This window comes from Anomaloglossus baeobatrachus, chromosome 3 (genome assembly GCF_048569485.1).
Source record: "Anomaloglossus baeobatrachus isolate aAnoBae1 chromosome 3, aAnoBae1.hap1, whole genome shotgun sequence".
NCBI classification, from domain to species: Eukaryota; Metazoa; Chordata; class Amphibia; order Anura; family Aromobatidae; genus Anomaloglossus; species Anomaloglossus baeobatrachus.
Genome location: NC_134355.1, coordinates 10892762 through 10914477, shown reverse-complemented (window position 1 = coordinate 10914477; position 21716 = coordinate 10892762). Strand labels below are relative to the sequence as shown.

At 45.3% G+C, this 21716-nt stretch overlaps 1 protein-coding gene across 1 annotated transcript in view; it reads right to left on the bottom strand.

The window, feature by feature from the left end:
* The window catches only part of DNAH8 (dynein axonemal heavy chain 8), a 593387-nt gene that overhangs the window by 341845 nt on the left and 229826 nt on the right, over positions 1–21716 (bottom strand). The window contains exons 24-31 of the mRNA XM_075338922.1: positions 12879–13065; positions 12472–12647; positions 9694–9820; positions 9353–9588; positions 9173–9277; positions 4716–4829; positions 4554–4616; positions 4371–4471 (exon numbers count right to left, since the gene is read on the bottom strand). Coding sequence (XP_075195037.1) covers positions 4371–4471; positions 4554–4616; positions 4716–4829; positions 9173–9277; positions 9353–9588; positions 9694–9820; positions 12472–12647; positions 12879–13065 — 1109 coding nt within the window. The remainder of the gene's footprint in view (positions 1–4370; positions 4472–4553; positions 4617–4715; positions 4830–9172; positions 9278–9352; positions 9589–9693; positions 9821–12471; positions 12648–12878; positions 13066–21716) is intronic.

Sequence of the window (21716 nt, the reverse complement as noted above, 5' to 3'; positions counted from 1 at the left end):
GAACTCGATTCTGTACCCGCGAGACAAAATGTCTGTTACCCACCGGTCCTTGACCTGTGACAGCCAAATGTCGCAAAAGCGGGAGAGCCTGCCACCGACCGAGGATGCGGAGGGAGGAGGCCGAAAGTCATGAGGTAGCCGCTTTGGAAGCGGTTCCTCCATTTGCTTTACTGGGGCGTGAGTGAGCCCGCCAGGAATCTGAGCTCCCTTGTTCTTTCTGAGTCCTTTTGGACGAGGAGAATTGGGCCTTGCCCGAGCCTCGAAAGGACCGAAACCTCGACTGCCACTTTTTCTGTTGAGGTTTACTTGCTCTGGGCTGTGGTAAGGAAGAGTCCTTACCCTTGGACTGTTTTATGATTTCAGCCAATGGCTCACCAAACAGTCTGTCTCTGGATAATGGCAAGCTGGTTAAGCATTTTTTGGAACCAGCATCTGCTTTCCAGTCCTTTAACCACAAGGCTCTGCGCAAAACCACAGAATTGGCGGACGCCATAGCGGTACGGCTCGTAGATTCTAGGACAGCATTGATAGCATAGGTCGCAAACGCAGACATTTGCAAAGTTAGGGACGCCACCTGCGGCACTGCTGGATGTATGATAGCATCCACCTGTGCTAAACCAGCTGAAATAGCTTGGAGTGCCCACACGGCCGCGAATGCTGGAGCAAACGACGCGCCGATAGCTTCATAGACAGATTTCAACCAAAGGTCCATCTGTCTGTCGTTGGCATCTTTAAGTGAAGCGCCATCCTCTACTGCGACTATGGATCTAGCCGCAAGCTTGGAAATTGGGGGATCCACCTTTGGACACTGGGTCCAGCGTTTGGTCACCTCAGCAGGAAAAGGGTAACGGGTATCCTTAGAACGTTTAGAGAAACGCTTATCTGGATGAGCGTCGTGTTTCTGGATCGATTCTCTGAAGTCAGAGTGGTCCAAAAAAGAACTTAATTTACGCTTGGGATACAGGAAATGGAACTTTTCCTGCTGTGCCGCTGCCTCCTCTTCAGAAGGGGCTGGGGGAGAAATATCCAACAGTCTATTAATTGCCGATATAAGGTCATTAACCATGGCGTCACCATCAGGGGCATCCAGATTGAAAGGAGCCTCAGGATTAGAATCCTGATCACCGTCCTCAGTCTCATCACAGAGAGACTCTTCTCGCTGAGACCCTGAGCAGTGTGATGACGTGGAGGGTCTTTCCCAGCGAGCTCGCTTAGGCTGCCTGGGACTGTCATCTGAGTCAGAGACTTCAGCCTGTGATGCTTGAGACCCCCTTGAAGTACGGATTAGTTCCAACTGAGGGGGACCGGAGAGCATAGACACAACAGTGTCCATGGTCTGAGTAACTGGCCTGGACTGCAAGGTCTCCAGGATTTTTAACATAGTCACAGACATTTTGTCAGCAAAAACTGCAAAGTCTGTCCCCGTCACCGGGGCAGGGTTCACAGGCGTCTCTGCCTGGGCTACCACCACATTAGGCTCTGGCTGACGGAGTGCCACTGGGACTGAACATTGCATACAATGTGAGTCTTTGGAGCCTGCCGGTAGATCAGCCCCACATGCAGTACAAACAGTGTACACAGCCTGTGCCTTGGCACCCTTGCGTTTTGCGGATGACATGTTGCTGCCTCCTCAGAGCAGTACAGGGTGTCCAGCCAAGAAGCGACCTTACAGTGCAACTATATATATATATATGGTACTAAGAAAAAAGTACACTAATATAACACTGAGGCACAAGTGGGGCCAGCACTAAAGTGCAGCTTACCGCCCGCTTAGGAGCGGGTGTGTGGTCGCCGAAATCCCTTTAGTCTGGGTCTCCCAGAGCCTGCTGCCTTTCCCCAGCCAGACCGCATGTGTAATGGCTGCCGGCGTCCTTGTGGAGAGGGGGGGCGGGCCCTGGGCGTATACAGACGAAGAGCGGGAAGCCTGCTTCCCACTGTGCCTAGTGAGAGGGCTGGAGCATGTAAATAAAGCTCCAGCCCTCGGCGCTGCCAATTGAGCAGCGTCTCTCCCCTACCCTGATTGACAGGGTGGGGGCGGGAACGAAGCGGCGCTAGGCCGCAGAAGCCGGGGGCTAAAGTTAGAAACGCCGCCGCCGTAAAAGCGCGGTCGGCGCAAAGTCCCCGGCGCACCACAAGTCGCAGCTGCGCCGCCGCTCCAGCAGCGGTCGGCGCAGTAGTTCCCAACATGTAACGTCACTCAGCAAAGCTGCAGTGACCTAACCCCAGCGCACAGCGCTACTGTCCCCGGCGCACTATAACGCTCAGCAAGCCCTGAGAGTGTCCGTGCCTGCCGGGGACACAGAGTACCTGAAAGTTGCAGGGCCTTGTCCCTGAACGGCACTCCCGCTCCAAATCCAGCAGGTTCTCTGGGTCTGTGGATGGAGCCCGGCCTCAGGGCTTGGAGGCCGGTAAGATCCCACTTCCACAGAGCCCTAAGGGGATGTGGAAGGAAAACAGCATGTGGGCTCCAGCCTCTGTACCAGCAATAGGTACCTCAACCTTACAAGCACCACCGCGGGTGAGAAGGGAGCATGCTGGGGGCCCCATATGGGCCCTCTTTTCTTCCATCCGATATAGCCAGCAGCTACTGCTGACTACAAACAGTGGAGCTATGCGTGGATGTCTGACCTCCTTCGCACAAAGCAGAAAACTGGTGAGCCAGTGATCCCACTGGGGGTGTATAGCCAGAAGGGGAGGGGCCTTACACTTTTTAGTGTAGTTGCTTTGTGTGGCCTCCGGAGGCAGTGCTATACACCCAATCGTCTGGGTCTCCCAATAGAGCGCTGAAGAAATAATAATAATAATTAATAATTTTATTCATTTATATAGCGCTATTAATTCCATAGCACTTTACATACATTGGCAACACTGTCCCCATTGGGGCTCACAATCTAGAGTCCCTATCTGTATGTCTTTGGAATGTGGGAGGAAACCGGAGTACCCGGAGGAAACCCACGCAAACACGGGGAGAACATACAAACTCCTTGCAGATGGTGCCCTTGGTGGGATTTGAACCCAGGACCCCAGCGCTGCAAGACTGCAGTGCTAACCACTGAGCCACCGTGCCGCCCATAAAGATTATTATTATTATTATTATTATTATTAACTCTCTATTAATTGGTCTCCCCCTAACTAGACTCTCCCCTCTACAGTCCATCCTTAATGCAGCAGCCAGGGTCACCTATCTGGCTAACCGCTACTCGGATGCCTCTGCTCTGTGCCAGTCATTGCACTGGCTGCCCATATATCACAGGATCCAATTCAAACTGCTTGTTCTCACCCACAAAGCTCTCCACAGTGCGGCACCCCCTACATCTCCACCCTCATCTCTATCACCACAAAGCTCTCCACAGTGCAGCACCCCCTACATCTGCACCCTCCTCTCTGTCTATCACCACAAAGCTCTCCACAGTGCAGCACCCCCTACATCTCCACCCTCCTCTCTGTCTATCACCACAAAGCTCTCCACAGTGCAGCACCCCCCTACATCTCCACCCTCATCTCTATCACCACAAAGCTCTCCACAGTGCGGCACCCCCTACATCTCCACCCTCCTCTCTGTCTATCACCACAAAGCTCTCCACAGTGTGGCACCTCCTACATCTCCACCCTCCTCTCTGTCTATCACCACAAAGCTCTCCACAGTGCAGCACCCCCTACATCTCCACCCTCCTCTCTATCACCACAAAGCTCTCCACAGTGCGGCCCCCCCTACATCTCCACCCTCCTCTCTGTCTATCACCCTACCCGTTCTCTACGCTCTGCAAGTGACTTTCGACTAACATCCACACTAATTCGAACCTCCCACTCCCGGATCCAAGACTTCTTCCGAGCTGCACCAACCCTCTGGAACGCTCTACCCCAAGAAGTTAGGACGAATCACAACTTACTCAGCGTCAGACGCACCCTAAAGACGCATCTTTTTGGGGCGGCCTATCACACTCCCTAATCAGTTTCGATTCAAATAGTCCCTCTACAACTTCTCACAACATAACTCCATGGCACCCAAAGGCATCTCAAGGCTCTGGCCCACTTGTCCAGGAAACCATTATCTATCCCCAATTTCCGTGAGATGGCTGGATTGTCAATGTAAATAAACACTTGAACCTTGCCCCCCCCCCATCTCATTGTAGATTGTAAGCTCTCACGAGCAGGGTTGTGTTTTTTTCATTTTTTCCTCTAAATATTGTATTTCTATAACTGTTACTTGTTTGTATATGATCCTCCTGAATTGTAAAGCGCTGCGGAATATGTTGGCGCTATAGAAATAAAGATTATTATTATTATTATTATTATTATTATTATTAATAATTCAAGGGAACAAAGTATGCCAAGCATGTGAATAATAGTAACAAATACTTGTGCGTTACCTCCTTGTATGTAAAATGTGATATTCAGTCACAGGCAGGCCGCACAGCCGCTCACCAGAAGAGTAAGTGACGCATCGTCTCCACAGTTCATTATAACGGGTCTGCAATAATTATAATAGAAACACACAGATGTAACCCATGTGATAACACAGATATGCCATTAGTGCAGATGTCCCCTGTCACCTGGAATATCTGCAGCCTCGCACTGGCCTCCTGAGAGGATATACCCGGCACCACTGGTCCTTCCTGCAGAAATAACAATATAGTAATCGTAGTTTTGTTTTTCTTTTTTTTAAATGATTGGACTGTGATATTAATTGTAGCGATACCGTCACACTCCATTACCTGGTTATATTCAGTGTCATATGCCAGCACGTCCCTCTGAAGGATGGCTACAGACCGGGCCAGCTGGCTTATCAGATTTGGTTGGATACGGATCAGCTCATCTTGAACAGACACCTGACACGGGATAAAAAAAAAGTCATCTTCGGGCTTGATAGGTGACTACAATATACAGAGCAATCACTGACTGTAATGACCTGTCCTCTTCAAGTCGCTCATCAGTGTGAATCCAGGACACACTAATAGTGGGGGCTTCATAACCCGGTCCGGCTCCGAGGACCCCGGCTGTACAAGTTTTTGAGCCCTTAATGATTGAGCCTTTCCTGATATTTTTTTTCTTGTGGTCATTACATTGTTTTCTCTGCCATAGTGGAATAATGCATTGGTTTTTTTTTGGGGGGGGGGGAGCTTTTGGTACATGCACACTGTGACGGGAGTGTACAACAGAGCAAAGGATGGACGAGGCCGAGGGACGATCCAACAGGTTTATTCACAAGAACACTGGAACAGCACACGATAAGTCCACGTAAAACAGAATCGGGGGCCCTTCCCGACAATCCTCAGACCGGATAACAAAGCAATCGTCCTTACAGTAGTCCAAAGAGTTTCACACAATCCCACGGGCCGCCACACAGGCCTAGCTCCGTCCATGTCCACAGCCACCCAGGCTGGGAGCTCCTTCTTCTTCCAAGTTTCAGCTCACTCTGAAGTTACAAAAAGGGAAATGCATTGTCTGTGCTCCTTGACCAGCCCACCATGTTCAGGGGGTAGGGGTCACACATCCTATCATCAATGGTTTGGTCCATCACAGGACTCCGATATGTCTGCCAGCCACAGTAGATGAAGGGATCCCCTGCTGTGCAGAACAATGACTATTCCTTCACTGGCCAATGCAATTACAGACTAGATACACAACTCTGGATAGAAGACGACAGGCTATTTACATAATCACATTAGATGCCAAGACTGCAATTGTATGAGAGAGACACATTGAGACCAGTAGCTCCCCCAAGGAAATACATGAATTACAACTAATACAACCAGGGAAAAGTTACATGACATATTATACAAAATAAATGACAGGGAAATATACATATCATGACATAGTATCACAGCATATACAGTGAGAGGGTAAATTACATCTTCACAATCCCTCCCCCTCCCAACTTGTGTACGTACTAGGGACCTCTACAGGTCATTGGTTAAGTACACACAGGCAGAGCGTTACTTACATGTGGCTTCATGCAGCCACAAATTGGCATCGTAGCTCTCCCACATCATTGCCCAGGAGAACAGTTGCAGGCAGACCACCCATCACCCCAACCACACATCGCCTGACCCCAAAACCAAAGTTCAGATCCACAGTGGCTGTGGGAATAGTCCTCCATTGTCCACCAGCCAGTTCAATGACAATCCCATGTCCTCTATGGATTGCCTCAGGCCGAACCACTCGGGAATCAGCCAGTGTGAGGAAAGCACCCGAGTAACAAAATCCAACAAGTCTCTGTCCATCCAGCACAACCTCCTGCAAGTGCTTACCTTGATGAGCAGAAGTCGTCATAACTGCGGGTCGCACCCCGTAAACTCCTGGTGGTGCAACATGGGGGGCTGAGTCACTAGGCCAGTCCTCACATAGCGGTGCCACATCTTCCTCCATGGCACTGGGTTGTAAATAATTAACAATCCGATTGGGTGCAGGATCAGTCCTCATTTGAACAGCTGGGCAGGAGACTTGCCGATGCCCTGGCTGTCCACATTGATAGCATCTGAGCTGGGTATCCCTCCATCCAAGGCGTCCTCTTGGGTAAGGGGTAGGGGAACTTGGGGGCCGGCTCCCACCTGAAGGTGCTATAGGGGTTTGAGGATGATTCCTCCATGGGCTGGCTGGGCATGAGGCCTGCAAATGCCCGGGATGCCTACAAACATAACACCTGCGCTCTGTTACTTCCTCTCCCCGGCGTATTCCAGAAAGTGCAGTAGAAGCAACTGGAGGCACATTAACACGGGTATCAACATGTGGTGGCTTAGAGGAACGGGGAACAATGGGGACAGAATAACTGGGGGCATCCGGTGTTGTTGAGCTGTTAGGCGTCTCTCCATCCTCCAACAGAACCCTCCACTGAGGCTTGATAGGGAGCACCTCATCAGCTAGAGCAGCAGCTTCCTCCACTGTCGCTGGTTTTCTTTCACGCACCCATTCCCGGATCTCAGCGGGGCACTGGGCAAAGAATTGTTCTTTTAGGATGACCTGCAGGAAGGTCTCCCAAGATAAGGCCTCCTCTGCCTCCAGCCAGCGATTACATATTTGTTTGAGTCTATGAGCATATATCTTAAAAGACACTTCCCCATCACAGGCTAAAGCACGGAACTGAGTCCTGTAAGTGTCTGGGGTCACAGCATAATGTTCTAGAATAGTCTGTTTAATATCCGCATACTCACAGTTCCACCGAGGGTCCATAGCTCTATAGGCTTCAGCAGCTCCCCCCTCTAGGAGCCCAACCAGATGCCGGACACGCTCCCTGTCCGGGACTTCCATTAATCGACACTGATGCTCAAAGTCCTGGAAGAAGCCCTCAATGTCGCCTGCAGCCTCATTAAACGGCTTAAAGTCTTTACGGGACACCCTGGGAAGTTCCCTCATGATGGGTGCTGGGGTTACAGTCTGTCTGGAACCTCTCGCGGCTTCCACAGCGAGCTGCTTATCCAGCAATATCATCTCCTCCATCCTGCGCTCCTTCTCTTTAGCTCCACGCATGACCTCCATCTTATATTCTATGGTGGTCTCCTCTCCCAGCAAGGCCATCTCCTCCTCGTACCACACAACCCACTGACTTTTTTGGGTATTTACCTCCGGCTGCCGTCTTTCTTCCGTTTGCTGTGAGGATCCTTCCTCCACGTCATTTTGCGAGCAGACTCCTTCTAGCGCCTCAATCAGCTGCTCCTTGGAGAGTCCTTTGAAACGAACTCCTACTTCACGGGCCTTTGATTGCAGGCTCCCCAAAGTCCAGGTCTTGTACTCTGCAGTGCTGGTTCCTGATGTTGAGCCATTGCCCTCCATTCCTTCTGCTCTGATCCCAGCGCTGCCAACCAGTTTGTGACGGGAGTGTACAACAGAGCAAAGGATGGACGAGGCCGAGGGACGATCCAACAGGTTTATTCACAAGAACACTGGAACAGCACACAATAAGTCCACGCAAAACAGATTCGGGGGCCCTTCCCGACAATCCTCGGACCGGATAACAAAGCAATCGTCCTTACAGTAGTCCAAAGAGTTCCACACAATCCCACGGGCCGCCACACAGGCCTAGCTCCGTCCGTGTCCACAGCCACCCAGGCTGGGAGCTCCTTCTTTTTCCAAGTTTCAGCTCACTCTGAAGTTACAAAAAGGGAAATGCATTGTCTGTGCTCCTTGACCAGCCCACCATGTTCAGGGGGTAGGGGTCACACATCCTATCATCAATGGTTTGGTCCATCACAGGGCTCCGATATGTCTGCCAGCCACAGTAGATGAAGGGATCCCCTGCTGTGCAGAACAATGACTATTCCTTCACTGGCCAATGCAATTACAGACTAGATACACAACTCTGGATAGAAGACGACAGGCTATTTACATAATCACATTAGATGCCAAGACTGCAATTGTATGAGAGAGACACATTGAGACCAGTAGCTCCCCCAAGGAAATACATGAATTACAACTAATATAACCAGGGAAAAGTTACATGACATATTATACAAAATAAATGACAGGGAAATATACATATCATGACATAGTATCACAGCATATACAGTGAGAGGGTAAAGTACATCTTCACACACACCAATATTCTTTTTGGTACAATAAGGGAATATAAATAAGAGCAGACTGAATTTTGACCATTTTGTTCTTTATTAGATAAGTCTTTCTAAAGGGGGTGTTACACGCTGCGATATATCGCTAGCGTGCGTTCCTGCCCCCGTCATTTGTGCATCATGGCGAGGCGCACAAAATCGTTTGGAGCCGTCACACGCACTTACCTGCCTAGCGATGTCGCTGATGCCGGCAAACCGCCTCCTTTCTAAACGGGCGGTTCGTGCGGCGTCACTAAGCGGCCGCCCAATAGAAGCGGAGGGGCGGAGATGAGCGGGACGTAACATCCCGCCCACCTCCTTCCTTCTGCATTGCTGGCGGCCGCAGGTAAGCTGTAGGTCGTCGTTCCCAAGGTGTCACACGTAGCGATGTGTGCTGCCACAGGAACGACAAACAACCTGCGTCCTCTACAATCAACGATTTTTTGAAAAGGAACGACGTGTCAACGATGGACGATTGGTGAGTATTTTCCATCGTTAACGGTCGTTCCTTTCTGTCACACGCAACGACATTGCTAACGATGCCGGATGTGCGTCACGGAATCCGTGACCACGGCGATATATCGTTAGATCCGTCGTTGCGTGTAACAGGGCCTTAACAAATCACTTACTGCTTTAGAAAGAAGTTTCGTGAAAGAATATCTCAAAGTGTCGACAACTTCAGTCTCTTCTTTTGTGATGTCAACCTGAAATCTACATAAGATGGCGTACGCCTCCTGCAGAAGAAAGTCATGAGGTTACGATGTGACCCGAGAGAACACAGTCATCAGGCTGATATCATGTCTCCTCACCTCCACGGGTCCCACACCCCGGTCCAGGCGTATCTCGTTCTCCCTAATGGTGGTCATAGCCTTCATTACAGACTGCACATCATCTAAATCAAGAATCGGACGGGATAATATCTTCAAGTGCTCTGCTATAAACTCTGCCATGCCCAACATCTTCATCTTGTATTCCTCGTGCAGGTAGCCACATAGGAGCAGTTTCCACGCTTTGGCCTCAGTAATTATGGAGGTTTTAATGGGAGCTGAAATAGAAAGGTGATAGACAATGCTCCTATATTCTTCCTATGTCCCCACTGAATATAGCGAGGATTCTGGAGGTTTTCAGTATAGACAATATCAGTATGTACCTGTGCTGAGGTCAATGAATCGCACACGGAGAGCGGAGCTTATCTGAGCCACGTCTTGTTCCATCACATCGTAGTGTAGAATTCTATCTGCGATTTCATCCAGAGATTGGTTTTCAGTCACATATTCCTGCAAGATGTAATAGGTCATCAGCAGATATTACCTTCTTAAACAAATAATGGCAACAGACAGTATGTAATGTGTATCTCCAAAACAACGAACGTGCAATCTTCAGATAAAGTAGATCAGAAGAGCTCAGTGAGTGGTTCCAAACTAGACAAGTGCCTCGGCTTTCACCATTAAACCCTTCCCCTTGTAACGGACCTCACCAGAGCTGCACAAGACCAACATATTCTGAAATCTCATCAATCGAAATCAAGGGGTAGAAAATGGGTGGTGGGTGAGGGGGTAAAAATGAAATCGAGAGAACCAGTTCTTAAATTATTGAAGGTAGGCTCTCATTGAAGTCACCCAACTTAGTAAATGGAGATAAGGTATGCACACCAGTGACTATGCAAGGGGGATACATGTAATAGCAGAAAGTGCTGTGTGAATACTGACATGAAAAATTCAATAGCTATATGTAAGAATGAAAATGGGAAAAATGGAACCTGCATTACTGCCATGAACATATGAAGAAAGAGAACTTTAGCTACTGAATTGATCAATGCAATAGAGCCCCAACACTACGCCAAAGTATTTCTCTACGTTGGGGTCCCTAGCTTGTGTGTGTCCTCTCATGCAGTTAAAAAACTTACCGTGTATGGGAGGCTGAGACCCAGGCTATATATACGATGTGGATTGGCAATAGGTGTGTATGGGGAGGGTTCACAAACGAAAAACTACTAACATTAAGGAATAACGTTTGGAACTCCATTCTATGTCTGAACTGGGTGCAAAAAACCTAAAAACATCACTATGGGGAGATAAGGTATGCACACCAGTGACTATGGAAGGGGAATACATGGAATAGCAGAAACTGCTGTGTGAATACTGACATGAAAAATTCAATAGCTATTTGTAAGAATGAAATGTGAAAAATGGAACCTGCATTACTGCCATGAATATATGAATAAAGAGAAATTTAGCTACTGAATTGATCAATGCAATAGAGCCCCAACACTACGTCAAAGTATTTCTCTACGTTGGGGTCCCTAGCTTGTGTGTGTCCTCTCATGCAGTTAAAATACTTACTGTGTTCAAGTTTTTCCATCTCCTATATAAGACAGTCCTTGGTTACCCCTCTCCACCCACAGCAGTTTTTAATTGCAATGAGATGACACACAGTTAGGGTCACAGAGCTAGGGACCCCAATATAGAGATATACCTTGACGAGGTTTTGGGGCTCAGTTACATTGATCAATGCGATTGCTAAATATCTCCTTTTTCCTAATATTCATGGCAGGTATGCAATTCATTATTCACATGTTCAAGTTAGCAAGTAGCATTTTTCATTGTATTTTCCAATATTTTTCCATATGCTTGAGGCATTATACCATTATCTAAGTTTGATGTGCAGCCTTATCCTTGTATAGTATGTATTTTTTGGCTTGCACTCAGAATATTCATAACCAGTGATCGTCCGCTGCTCCAAAAAACTAAAGAGTATTCGTTTTGCCCGATGGCTGACTGACGAATGTTTGTCGTTATTGAAAAGACCGACCCGGTGTCACAGGCCAGATTGATCCCCTTCCCAAATTATACCCGGGATTAAAGTGGCTTAAACCAGATTATACTCCTCCAGGCCAGAATATAATCCAGGTTAAAGTGGCCCAGGCCAGATTATATTCCGAACATATTATGGCCTAGGCCAATTTTTACCCCAGGGTATATTTTGGCCTACACCATAATATACCAGGGGTTTATACCCCTCCAGGGCAGAATATTGTTGTGTTTTTGCTACTGTAGTGCTACAGTATATATAGATGCACATACACAAACCATATACTGCACTGTATACATTAGGTGCTACTTTATGCTACTTTCTATGACATACATAAACATGCTATGGCATACAGTAGCGGATCTAGAGTAGGTTCACACAGGGTGAATCCACCAGGAAGGGTATTGTCTAGCATAGGCTACTTTACACCCCATGGGGTATATTCTGGCCTGGAGTAGTATAATCTCGACTACGCCACTTTAACCCCGGATATAGTCTAGGCAGAGGGTTAATCTGTCCTGTTAAATTGGTATGCATGATTTTTTTTCAGCCGACCATAACCATTGGCAAAAAAAATCCAGCACTGCTACTGTATTCTGAGATTATTTTTTTTGTCGGCTCACATTTGTGTGTACGGGGGTCTTGTGTCACCATACTGAGCCTGGTCTCTACTATGACAGTCGGTGTTTCATCCTCACCCCCTGAGCTGCAAGCTATTATGATGCTGTATTTTTCCTTTACCCCATAGCTTTTTACCCCGACTTGTTCATGTATCTATCCAGCTATATATTTGCATCATTTTGGGAAGTTTTTACCCAAGCATTTGCTGCGGTTTTATTACATGCAGCATCAGAATAGAGAGGAGCCAGGATTGCCGATCACATCGCTGTGCAGACGTCCAAAGCTGATCTATCACTATCCCGGGCCTCTAAAAAGATGTGGCAGCCATCACTACTTCTTAATATCCAGCTTACCGGCATTGCCAATGTCATGTCGCTCACATCTGTCTCTGCCTGTAGATTGGTGGATGTTAGGAATACATGGATCTGACTGCACCTCATATATATATATTGCACCATGAGGCAGTACAATAAATACGTCAATTTTATAGATTTACCTTTATTTTAGACTCTCTGTTTTCGGTCCATAGATTTCGGTAATTTTCGAAGACTCCGAGCGCTTCCCTAGTGTTGTCTTTTAGTAAATGCACCGATGTGGACAGAAGCTTCACGAGCTTAGAAATGGTCCCACTCTGAGAAATGCAGGAATAAAAGTTCCTTGCTCCACTGTCTTCTGTGAAAGAGTAAAAAAATGAAAACTGCACAACAAATAGCGTCAGTACAAAGCAGAAATAGGTAAATTGCTTTTTTACTTTGTTTTATTCTTCTATTTAAGAACATTAAAGGAGAACTCTAGTTGCATTTGGGGGTGCACTGCTCCTCAGCCGGGCGACTCCCTGACTGCTGGGGCGCTGCAGATAGATCAGGATGAGATGACAGTACCATCACCACAGCCCATACTTACTTTCATCTGGCCTTTTTTGTCGCCCAGACTCAAAACGTGGATAACCGGAGGTGGTAAAATCTAGATCAGAAGCATTGTCAGGCAGCGTCCCCTGCTCCCACTGATAGACACCGCGGCTCACATCCACTGCCATCTGCGTTACATTATTTATCGCCTGCTGGATGTTGTCCAGACTTGGCAGAATTACCTTAGAAGAAAACAGATTTAGGATGATAATAAGAAGAAGTAGTCTTCAACCCCCTGCAGATTTAGCAGGTTTGATAAGATGCAAATAAGTTAGAGCCTGCAAACTTCAAACAAGAGCAGGATTTATTAACAGATGCATAAATCTTACAAACCAACAAGTTATGTTGCTCAGTTAAATTTTAATAAATTTTCAACATAAAAGTGTGGGTCAATTATTATTCAACCCCTAGGTTTAATATTTTGTGGAATAACCCTTGTTTGCAATTACAGCTAATAATCGTCTTTTATAAGACCTGATCAGGCCGGCACAGGTCTCTGGAGTTATCTTGGCCCACTCCTCCATGCAGATCTTCTCCAAGTTATCTAGGTTCTTTGGGTGTCTCATGTGGACTTTAATCTTGAGCTCCTTCCACAAGTTTTCAATTGGGTTAAAGTCAGGAGACTGACTAGGCCACTGCAACACCTTGATTTTTTCCCTCTTGAACCAGGCCTTGGTTTTCTTGGCTGTGTGCTTTGGGTCGTTGTCTTGTTGGAAGATGAAATGACGACCCATCTTAAGATCCTTGATGGAGGAGCGGAGGTTCTGTGAAGGTCTAGGCTATGAATCGTTTGTCCAGTATGATATTATATTATAATAAGATTAATCTGTATTTTCTATGTTTTATGTATTGCTTTTTACATATACCTGAATGAAATGTTGCAAGGATTGTAAACGTAAACCAACTATGCTTAGGGCTAAGTAATGAGTTTGCAGTCTCATAAATTAGTAAAGTGACATTCTTCAATGTCTTCTTCCAGTCTTGGAAAACCGGTTAGACTCATGATTAAGCAATATTCTTGAATAGACTTTCCTCTCTTCCCAGACACACCTGAATGCCTTAAAGGAATGTTGTTTTACAGGACTGTCCAAAAAGCTGTATAAAATGTTATGCTTTTGAATACACTGGCAGAAGGCATCCACTTCTCCCAAATAGAGACACGTTTCTCTGTGTGGTCATTTTCCTGATTCATATACATCTGCGCAGTTCTGATTTGAAATTCACCTCCGTGACCCTGAGAGACCGGGAGGTCTCCCCCAACAGTTTGGCGCCCAACGTGGGGCCCCCATAAGGAGCACCCCGATACCTGGACACCCCGATACCTTGGACGTCACGGACCAGGACCTCCCTCCGCTCCAACAGGCCTGATCAACCAACAGCCCCGGTAAGTGTTACATACGGTGTATTCACTGCCGACAAGGTTGTTTTTGGAGAGGAGGGGGTGACAGGCCTTGTGTCCCCATCGGAGTTAAAGGTAACCGATAGTGACTCGGTGGTGATGCCCGCTGGGGGCCCAGTAGCTCGAATCCTACCCTGTGGTGTGGATTTCAATTGTCACAAGGGATCCGGAGGATGGATTGTAGGGAGTAAGACGGCAGCAGTTGGATATAGCTGGATAGACTGACCCGATCCGTAGTTTGAGGATACGGGGGGGATACCCGTGATCGAAGATAGGGATTAGGACAATAAATTGGTACAGCTGACCAAGTCCGGAGGGCGGGACATTCTTGTATGTGACATTTTTGTACGTCCTCCTCCTTTCACGGGACACCTTTTGTTTTTACTTAGCTGAGGGAGCTAGAGTAAGGGTGGAACGCCCCAGTGCCGGCCGGACTGTAGCGTGCACCATATAGTCTTGAATTAGTGTAATCCAACTGCCGTCAAGACAGCAACAATGCTTAGGTGGAGAAAAAGAAAGTTGAGAAGGTTTGCAGAATGTTATAGAACTAGTGACAGACAGAGAGGAAAAGAAAGTTGTGCGCCATGCCTCAGAGATTTCTAAGGTGTTAGGTTTGCCTAGGAGCGGATGGCTATAGCCGTCACATGGAATGCGGCGCTGAAGGGAAAGAAAGTGAAGTTGAAAGATAAAGGATTGTGGGAAGATGCACAGGTGTTTGGTAAAGTGTAGCGCAGATGTTGCAGTCACAAGGATAGGTTGAAATAGAAGAAGAAGGTGCAGGAGACAGGGGTGTATGTTAACCCAGCTAATTCAAATTTACATCATGCTGGGGGAAGTTGCCCAGCAAATGGTTTTACAAGGTGGTCAGACGATTCAGGAAGAATCAGAGGAATATGTTGGATAGCCTGGTGAGAATAGAGAGTTTACAAGTACAAAATTTGTTACTTTGAGTCCCTGAAGTGTCGACCCCTTATTGTACAAATAAGTGAAAATTTTGAACAATTGGTGTTGTAAAAGTGTGGCAGCATTATATCTTAAAATAGAATAGGGGCAAGTAAATACATATTTTTGCACCGTGTTAGCTAATCTAAAAATTCATAAAAGACTTACCCCAATAATGTTGGAAGGTATTATATCCATTTAGAAAAAATAGATCCAACAGAGACGTGTATTATGGAGAATTAGATTTCTTGAGATACAGACTGCCAGTATTTCATTAATATTTTGATTTTCCTTTCTTTCATGGATATTAGTGTACAGTATATACAAACTGTGTTATCTATTGTAAGGTCTCAAAATTCCCCAGCAATGTATATTGTTGCAGAGAACTTTGCTAGATTAGCACACTAAAAAAAAAAAAAAAGGTGTTTTGAAAAACAATGCATGGGGAAGGGTTTCTAGAAGTCTATATAGTGTCTATATAGAGAGAATTGGGTAGAAGGGGAAAGGGAAAAGAAAGACAGAATTTTGAGTTATGTATATAATAAAAATGTACCTTGTGAGCGACCAAAAATGGCGATGGTGTGGTATGGGCCTGTTCTAGCTGTCACTGGAAAAATCCGGATGAGAGTGAACTTTGTTGTGGATGTGGAGACTCTAGGCCGCAATACTATGATAAACCATGTGCTATTTTAGGTCAGATCTAAAAATGGTGGATGAAGCACATGGTGGTCGAGGCATGGTTATTACAAAAGAAGTGAGAGGAGGATGTGTGAAGAAGACCATGTAATGTGTAAATGTTTAAACAACAGATTGGGTGGACTACTACATACTCAGACAGAAAAAAAGGTGTTTTATCTATAATTAGACTAAGATCATGGTTAAATATATATAAAGTAATATTTGGGACTTGGGTCAGTCATAAAGAGAGTGTCAGGTTAGTAGGAAATTGGATTTAATGAGTATTTGCAATGTGAGCCTCAGGGATCAAAATGTTAACATCCATTGCTATATTGAAAATATTAAATTAAAGCTGTTAGTAAAAGTTTATAATACTGAAAGATTTAATATGAATGAATGAATGAATGAATGAGTGGTTGTGCTGGAGATGGCAGGGGAAGACAAGCCCTGTTTGCTATTGGCTTCAGGGTGTGGACCCAAAATACAGGTATTTCCAGTCTGTGGGTCAAACAACTAAAGTTTCAACTTACAGGGGGGGTAGTCCTATTGTTTGCTATAAAAAAAAAAGGAGACTTTTCTCTACTTTAGCAATGCATTGTAAATTATATTGGAAAAAGTAATTGACAATAGTGTTTTATTTTACTGATTCTATCTAAACAGAATAAATTAAATTGTGGACATGTTTAGATTTATTGACAGATATTGGAGCATAGAGGTCAGGCTGTGTACAATTAGTTAATTATTATAATCTTTATTAATAATCTAATTTATTAATAATTTTAATAATTTGGTTTACGGTGGATGATTTATGGCATTCTGTGTTTGATATATAATGTATTGAATAATCTGTTTTCTTTTTATAGAAAGATTGTAATGCAGATTTCTGTGTTTCAAGCAAAGGTTGAAAAGTCATTGAAATCGTTTTCCATTATAAGGCTACACATAACATATTTATGGTGTTCCCGGTTAGGTATGATCTATACAATGTGACTTTTGTGCCTAAATGTAGAGCTCCGGTGACACACACTTTTTGAATCTAATTATGCTTTGGATAATGGATTCAAAAAGGGGGGAAAGACCTATTTTTAAGTTTTTAATTTGTTAATCAATTGAGTTTGTCTATTAAGTTTTCTTTATATTTTTATCTGTAATGGAGGATACAGAAGACAGACCTATATCTCATGATTGCTCTGCTGTAACAAGAATTGTCAGATTTTGAACATGTCTCAGATGAGGCCATTGCTAATGCAGATTTTAAGTTTTTTCGTAGATGGATCCAGATACCAAGATGCTGGTTGATTCTGCACTGGATATGCTGAGGTTACACAACATGAGGTAATAAAAATCGAACCACTCCTCTCCCATCGGAATAGGAGAACGAGATGAAGATTTGCGATTGCTGTGGTTTGTAGAGCGGAAAGGGGTAAGATAGTCAAATGTGGCTATAGGCAGCAGATCTTTTCTAGTGTGACGTGAAAACCCTATAAAGACCGTAGAGTGCATATGAGCCCAGGTGGAGGCTCTCGCACAGGTGCAGACAGCAAAGAAGCAGTGAATGGGCCTAGAGTTGAGAGTCCTTTACCAATGCAGACCAGTACCTTGGTGGCTCCTGTCACGTCCGTGACATTGGTCACTACTTGTGTTTTTAAATCCTTACAGGAACAAGCGATTCAGCAAGGAACGGAGTGTGAGACGCAGGGAGCCAGTGACTGAGGAAGGTCTGTGGATAAAGGGCGGTAAGCTTTCTCTGCCATGAGTGCTCTACTCAATAATGGCCCAGGTAACCCATGAACACATGTGACAAAGATCATTATAAGTGTGGTGGTGGACAAGATATGGGCGGCACCAGTGCTCAGTACCCAGGTGGCCAGACACACCAAGTCTTGTAAGACCTGTGCTTAATACAAAGTAGAGAAACTAAAAAGACCTCGTAGAAACACTCCCCTCATCCGCTATACTGCTCCGGTGATTGCAGATTAGTCATATACATCTACCATGAGTAGGTTTATGTGAGTTTGTGCGTGTTGTGTAAATTTCTTTCCAGGTTTGGTCAGAATCATTCCAGTGCAGAAAGCGACGTTATTGCTGAAAAGCACATGATGAAGGTGGTATGAAAAAAATGGGTTTACAGAAGTAAAGAAAGTGTATATTTTTATAGAAAGGTGGAAACTTCTTTTCGTGATAAACAGGTCTATTTGTAAGATATTTTTTTGGTTTATCACAGGCATGTACAATTTTTTTATATGATTGACTAAATAGTGTGATAAACAGGTGTATTCTCCAATTCCAGATTTTAAATCAGTGTCAGGAGCACGTGGTCTTCAGTCAGGGGACTGATTGATCCTAAAAGGACAAGCGAGAATGAGCCATCCAGCCACAGACATGTCAATAAGCACGACGGCAGGGCAACATGGATTCACACGTCGCATTGCAGAAGGGTCGGCCCACCGAAGCTACACTGAGCGTCTTGCTTGTATTTATCCTTTTTAAAAGACCTGTACAGTGTCAGACCATCATTGCCAAAATACGTAGAAAAGAGGACTTAGAGAACCTTGAGACATGGGAAAGTCCAACTACAAAGGGTGAGGACTCGTCTAGGAGTCTTTAGTCTCAAACCGGTGAAGAAAACCCTTTCCCCTCTCCGCCCATGCCTCAACGTTCAGTCAGGCAGGTTTTCCCAACAGATCTCTTTCCCTCTCTTCCTAAGGGAACACAGTACCCTTAGTACTCGGAAATGGCAGAAATAAGTCTTTAGGGGGGACTGGCACCATAAGAATTGAGTAACCTGAAATACTTAATTCAGCCATTTCACAGACCCCTATATGTAGTTTAGTCGATGTAGCCCAATATACATATATATGAATGCTTTTGTTTTCTTCTAACACATATATAAATATATTCGTTGATTTGCCTTAATACAAAATGCCAGCTGTTAACCCTCTAATCCTGGGAAAAGTTTTGGGAGAGCCCATCCCACCAGGCTGATGTCTCCCCGGCCTAGTCTGCTGAGCACTGGCAGTGACACGCGAGTTAAGATCCTCGCCTCAGAAACCAATGGACCTAAAACAACTGAAGCAGAGAGCGGCTGCCATTCCACCCATTATCTCAGAAGGCTTCTCTGAGTCAACGCCTCAAACTGTTCACATGAAGCCTCATCAAGCTTTGGATCTTTATCAAGAGCAGATCACCAAGGTTCACGAGTCGGCCCTCGACAGGACTAGCACCAACCAAGTATCCTCCTTCTCATTTAACATCTGGAAAAGACCACAGACAACGTGTAGCAAATGTTGTTTTGTTATGTGCTAACCTCAAGATAAGATCTAGACTCAAACTTCCTTGGTCAGGATAATGTGCCCTAATGAAAGTGTTAATGCCGATCCTAATAAGCCCTGTAAATCATGGAGTTACCTTTGAGCAGATAAGAACAAGTAACCAAGGTAGAACCAGGCCCCGTAGAACTGTGTCAAACAATGACCTATTGGAAGACCCCCATGTATATATTGATGTAATTGGAGTCCCAAGGGGGGTCCCAGATGAGAATAAGGCCAGAGATGAAGTAGCAGCAGGATTTAAGTCCTTACTTCCCATTATTACTGTGAATAAGAATGTTGCATGGATCAATTATCTCTATTATAATCAACAGAGATTTGTTAATTACTTCAGGAACGCCTTAACTGGGTTAGCTACTCAGTTGGGTCAGACTACTCTGCTGGCCAACCAGAACCGGATGGCTCTGGATATGCTATTAGCAGAAAAAGGAGGTGTCTGTGCAATGATAGGAGAGGCCTGTTGTACTTATGTCCCAGATGAAACAGGCCCATATGGTAAGGTTACCCAGGCCCTGAAACAATTAAATTCCCTAACTAAAGAATTGAAAGAAAATTCAGGGGTAACCAATCCTTGGGGTGACTGGTTTAGTTGGATGACCTCTCTGAAAGGGATACTAATTCATATAGGGATTATAACCCTTCTAGTGTTGTTTTTTTGCTATAATTATTGTTTACTGTATTTTGCCTTGCTGTAAGAAGATTTGTAAAAAGGGGACAAACGAGGCTATAGCCATGGCAACCTTCTCTTCAGTATTACATACACCAGTAGCCCCCTCCAAATCTGACACAATGGTTACCATCAAAGCTCAACAACTCAAAGTCAAACTTAGCAGGTTGTTATAGAAGGGCACCATGGGGCCCGGATCCCCTCTGTGGGAACTGAGGTGAAGATGCTAGGAAAGAGCATGATAGCACGCACCTATATACCATATCTATAAGACACTGTAGTCTCTGGGTAGCCCTCACGGAGTAAGTAGACAGATAATCTTATTAAGGGGGGACTGTGAAGGTCTAGGCTATGAATCGTTTGTCCAGTATGATATTATATTATAATAAGATTAATCTGTATTTTCTATGTTTTATGTATTGCTTTTTACATATACCTGAATGAAATGTTGCAAGGATTGTAAACGTAAACCAACTATGCTTAGGGCTAAGTAATGAGTTTGCAGTCTCATAAATTAGTAAAGTGACATTCTTCAATGTCTTCTTCCAGTCTTGGAAAACCGGTTAGACTCATGATTAAGCAATATTCTTGAATAGACTTTCCTCTCTTCCCAGACACACCTGAATGCCTTAAAGGAATGTTGTTTTACAGGACTGTCCAAAAAGCTATATAAAATGTTATGCTTTTGAATACACTGGCAGAAGGCATCCACTTCTCCCAAATAGAGACACGTTTCTCTGTGTGGTCATTTTCCTGATTCATATACATCTGCGCAGTTCTGATTTGAAATTCACCTCCGTGACCCTGAGAGACCGGGAGGTCTCCCCCAACAGTTCTTGGCCAAAATCTCCAGGTAGGCCGTGCTATCCATCTTCCCATGGATGCGGACCAGATGGCCAGGCCCCTTGGCTGAGAAACAGCCCCACAGCATGATGCTGCCACCACCATGCTTGACTGTAGGGATGGTATTTTTGGGGTCGTATGCAGTGCCATCCAGTCTCCAAACGTCACGTGTGTGGTTGGCACCAAAGATCTCGATCTTGGTCTCATCAGACCAGAGAACCTTGAACCAGTCTGTCTCAGAATCCTCCAAGTGATCATGAGCAAACTGTAGACGAGCCTTGACATGACGCTTTGAAAGTAAAGGTACCTTACGGGCTCGTCTGGAACGGAGACCATTGCGGTGGAGTACGTTACTTATGGTATTGACTGAAACCAATGTCCCCACTTCCATGAGATCTTCCCGGAGCTCCTTCCTTGTTGTCCTTGGGTTAGCCTTGACTCTTCGGACAAGCCTGGCCTCGGCACGGGAGGAAACTTTCAAAGGCTGTCCAGGCCGTGGAAGGCTAACAGTAGTTCCATAAGCCTTCCACTTCCGGATGATGCTCCCAACAGTGGAGACAGGTAGGCCCAACTCCTTGGAAAGGGTTTTGTACCCCTTGCCAGCCTTGTGACCCTCCACGATCTTGTCTCTGATGGCCTTGGAATGCTCCTTTGTCTTTCCCATGTTGACCATGTATGAGTGCTGTTCACAAGTTTGGGGAGGGTTTTAATTAGTCAGAAGAGGCTGGAAAAAGAGATAATGAATCCAAACATGTGAACCTCATTGTTCTTTGTGCCTGAAATACTTCTTAATACTTTAGGGGAACCAAACAGAATTCTGGTGGTTTGAGGGGTTGAATAATAAATGACCCTCTGAATAAACTTTTCTCAATTTAAAAAAAAAAAAAAAAAAAAAAAAGAAATAACATTCTTTTTTGCTGCATTTCACACTTCCAGGCTGATCTACAGTCCAAATGTCACAATGCCAAGTTAATT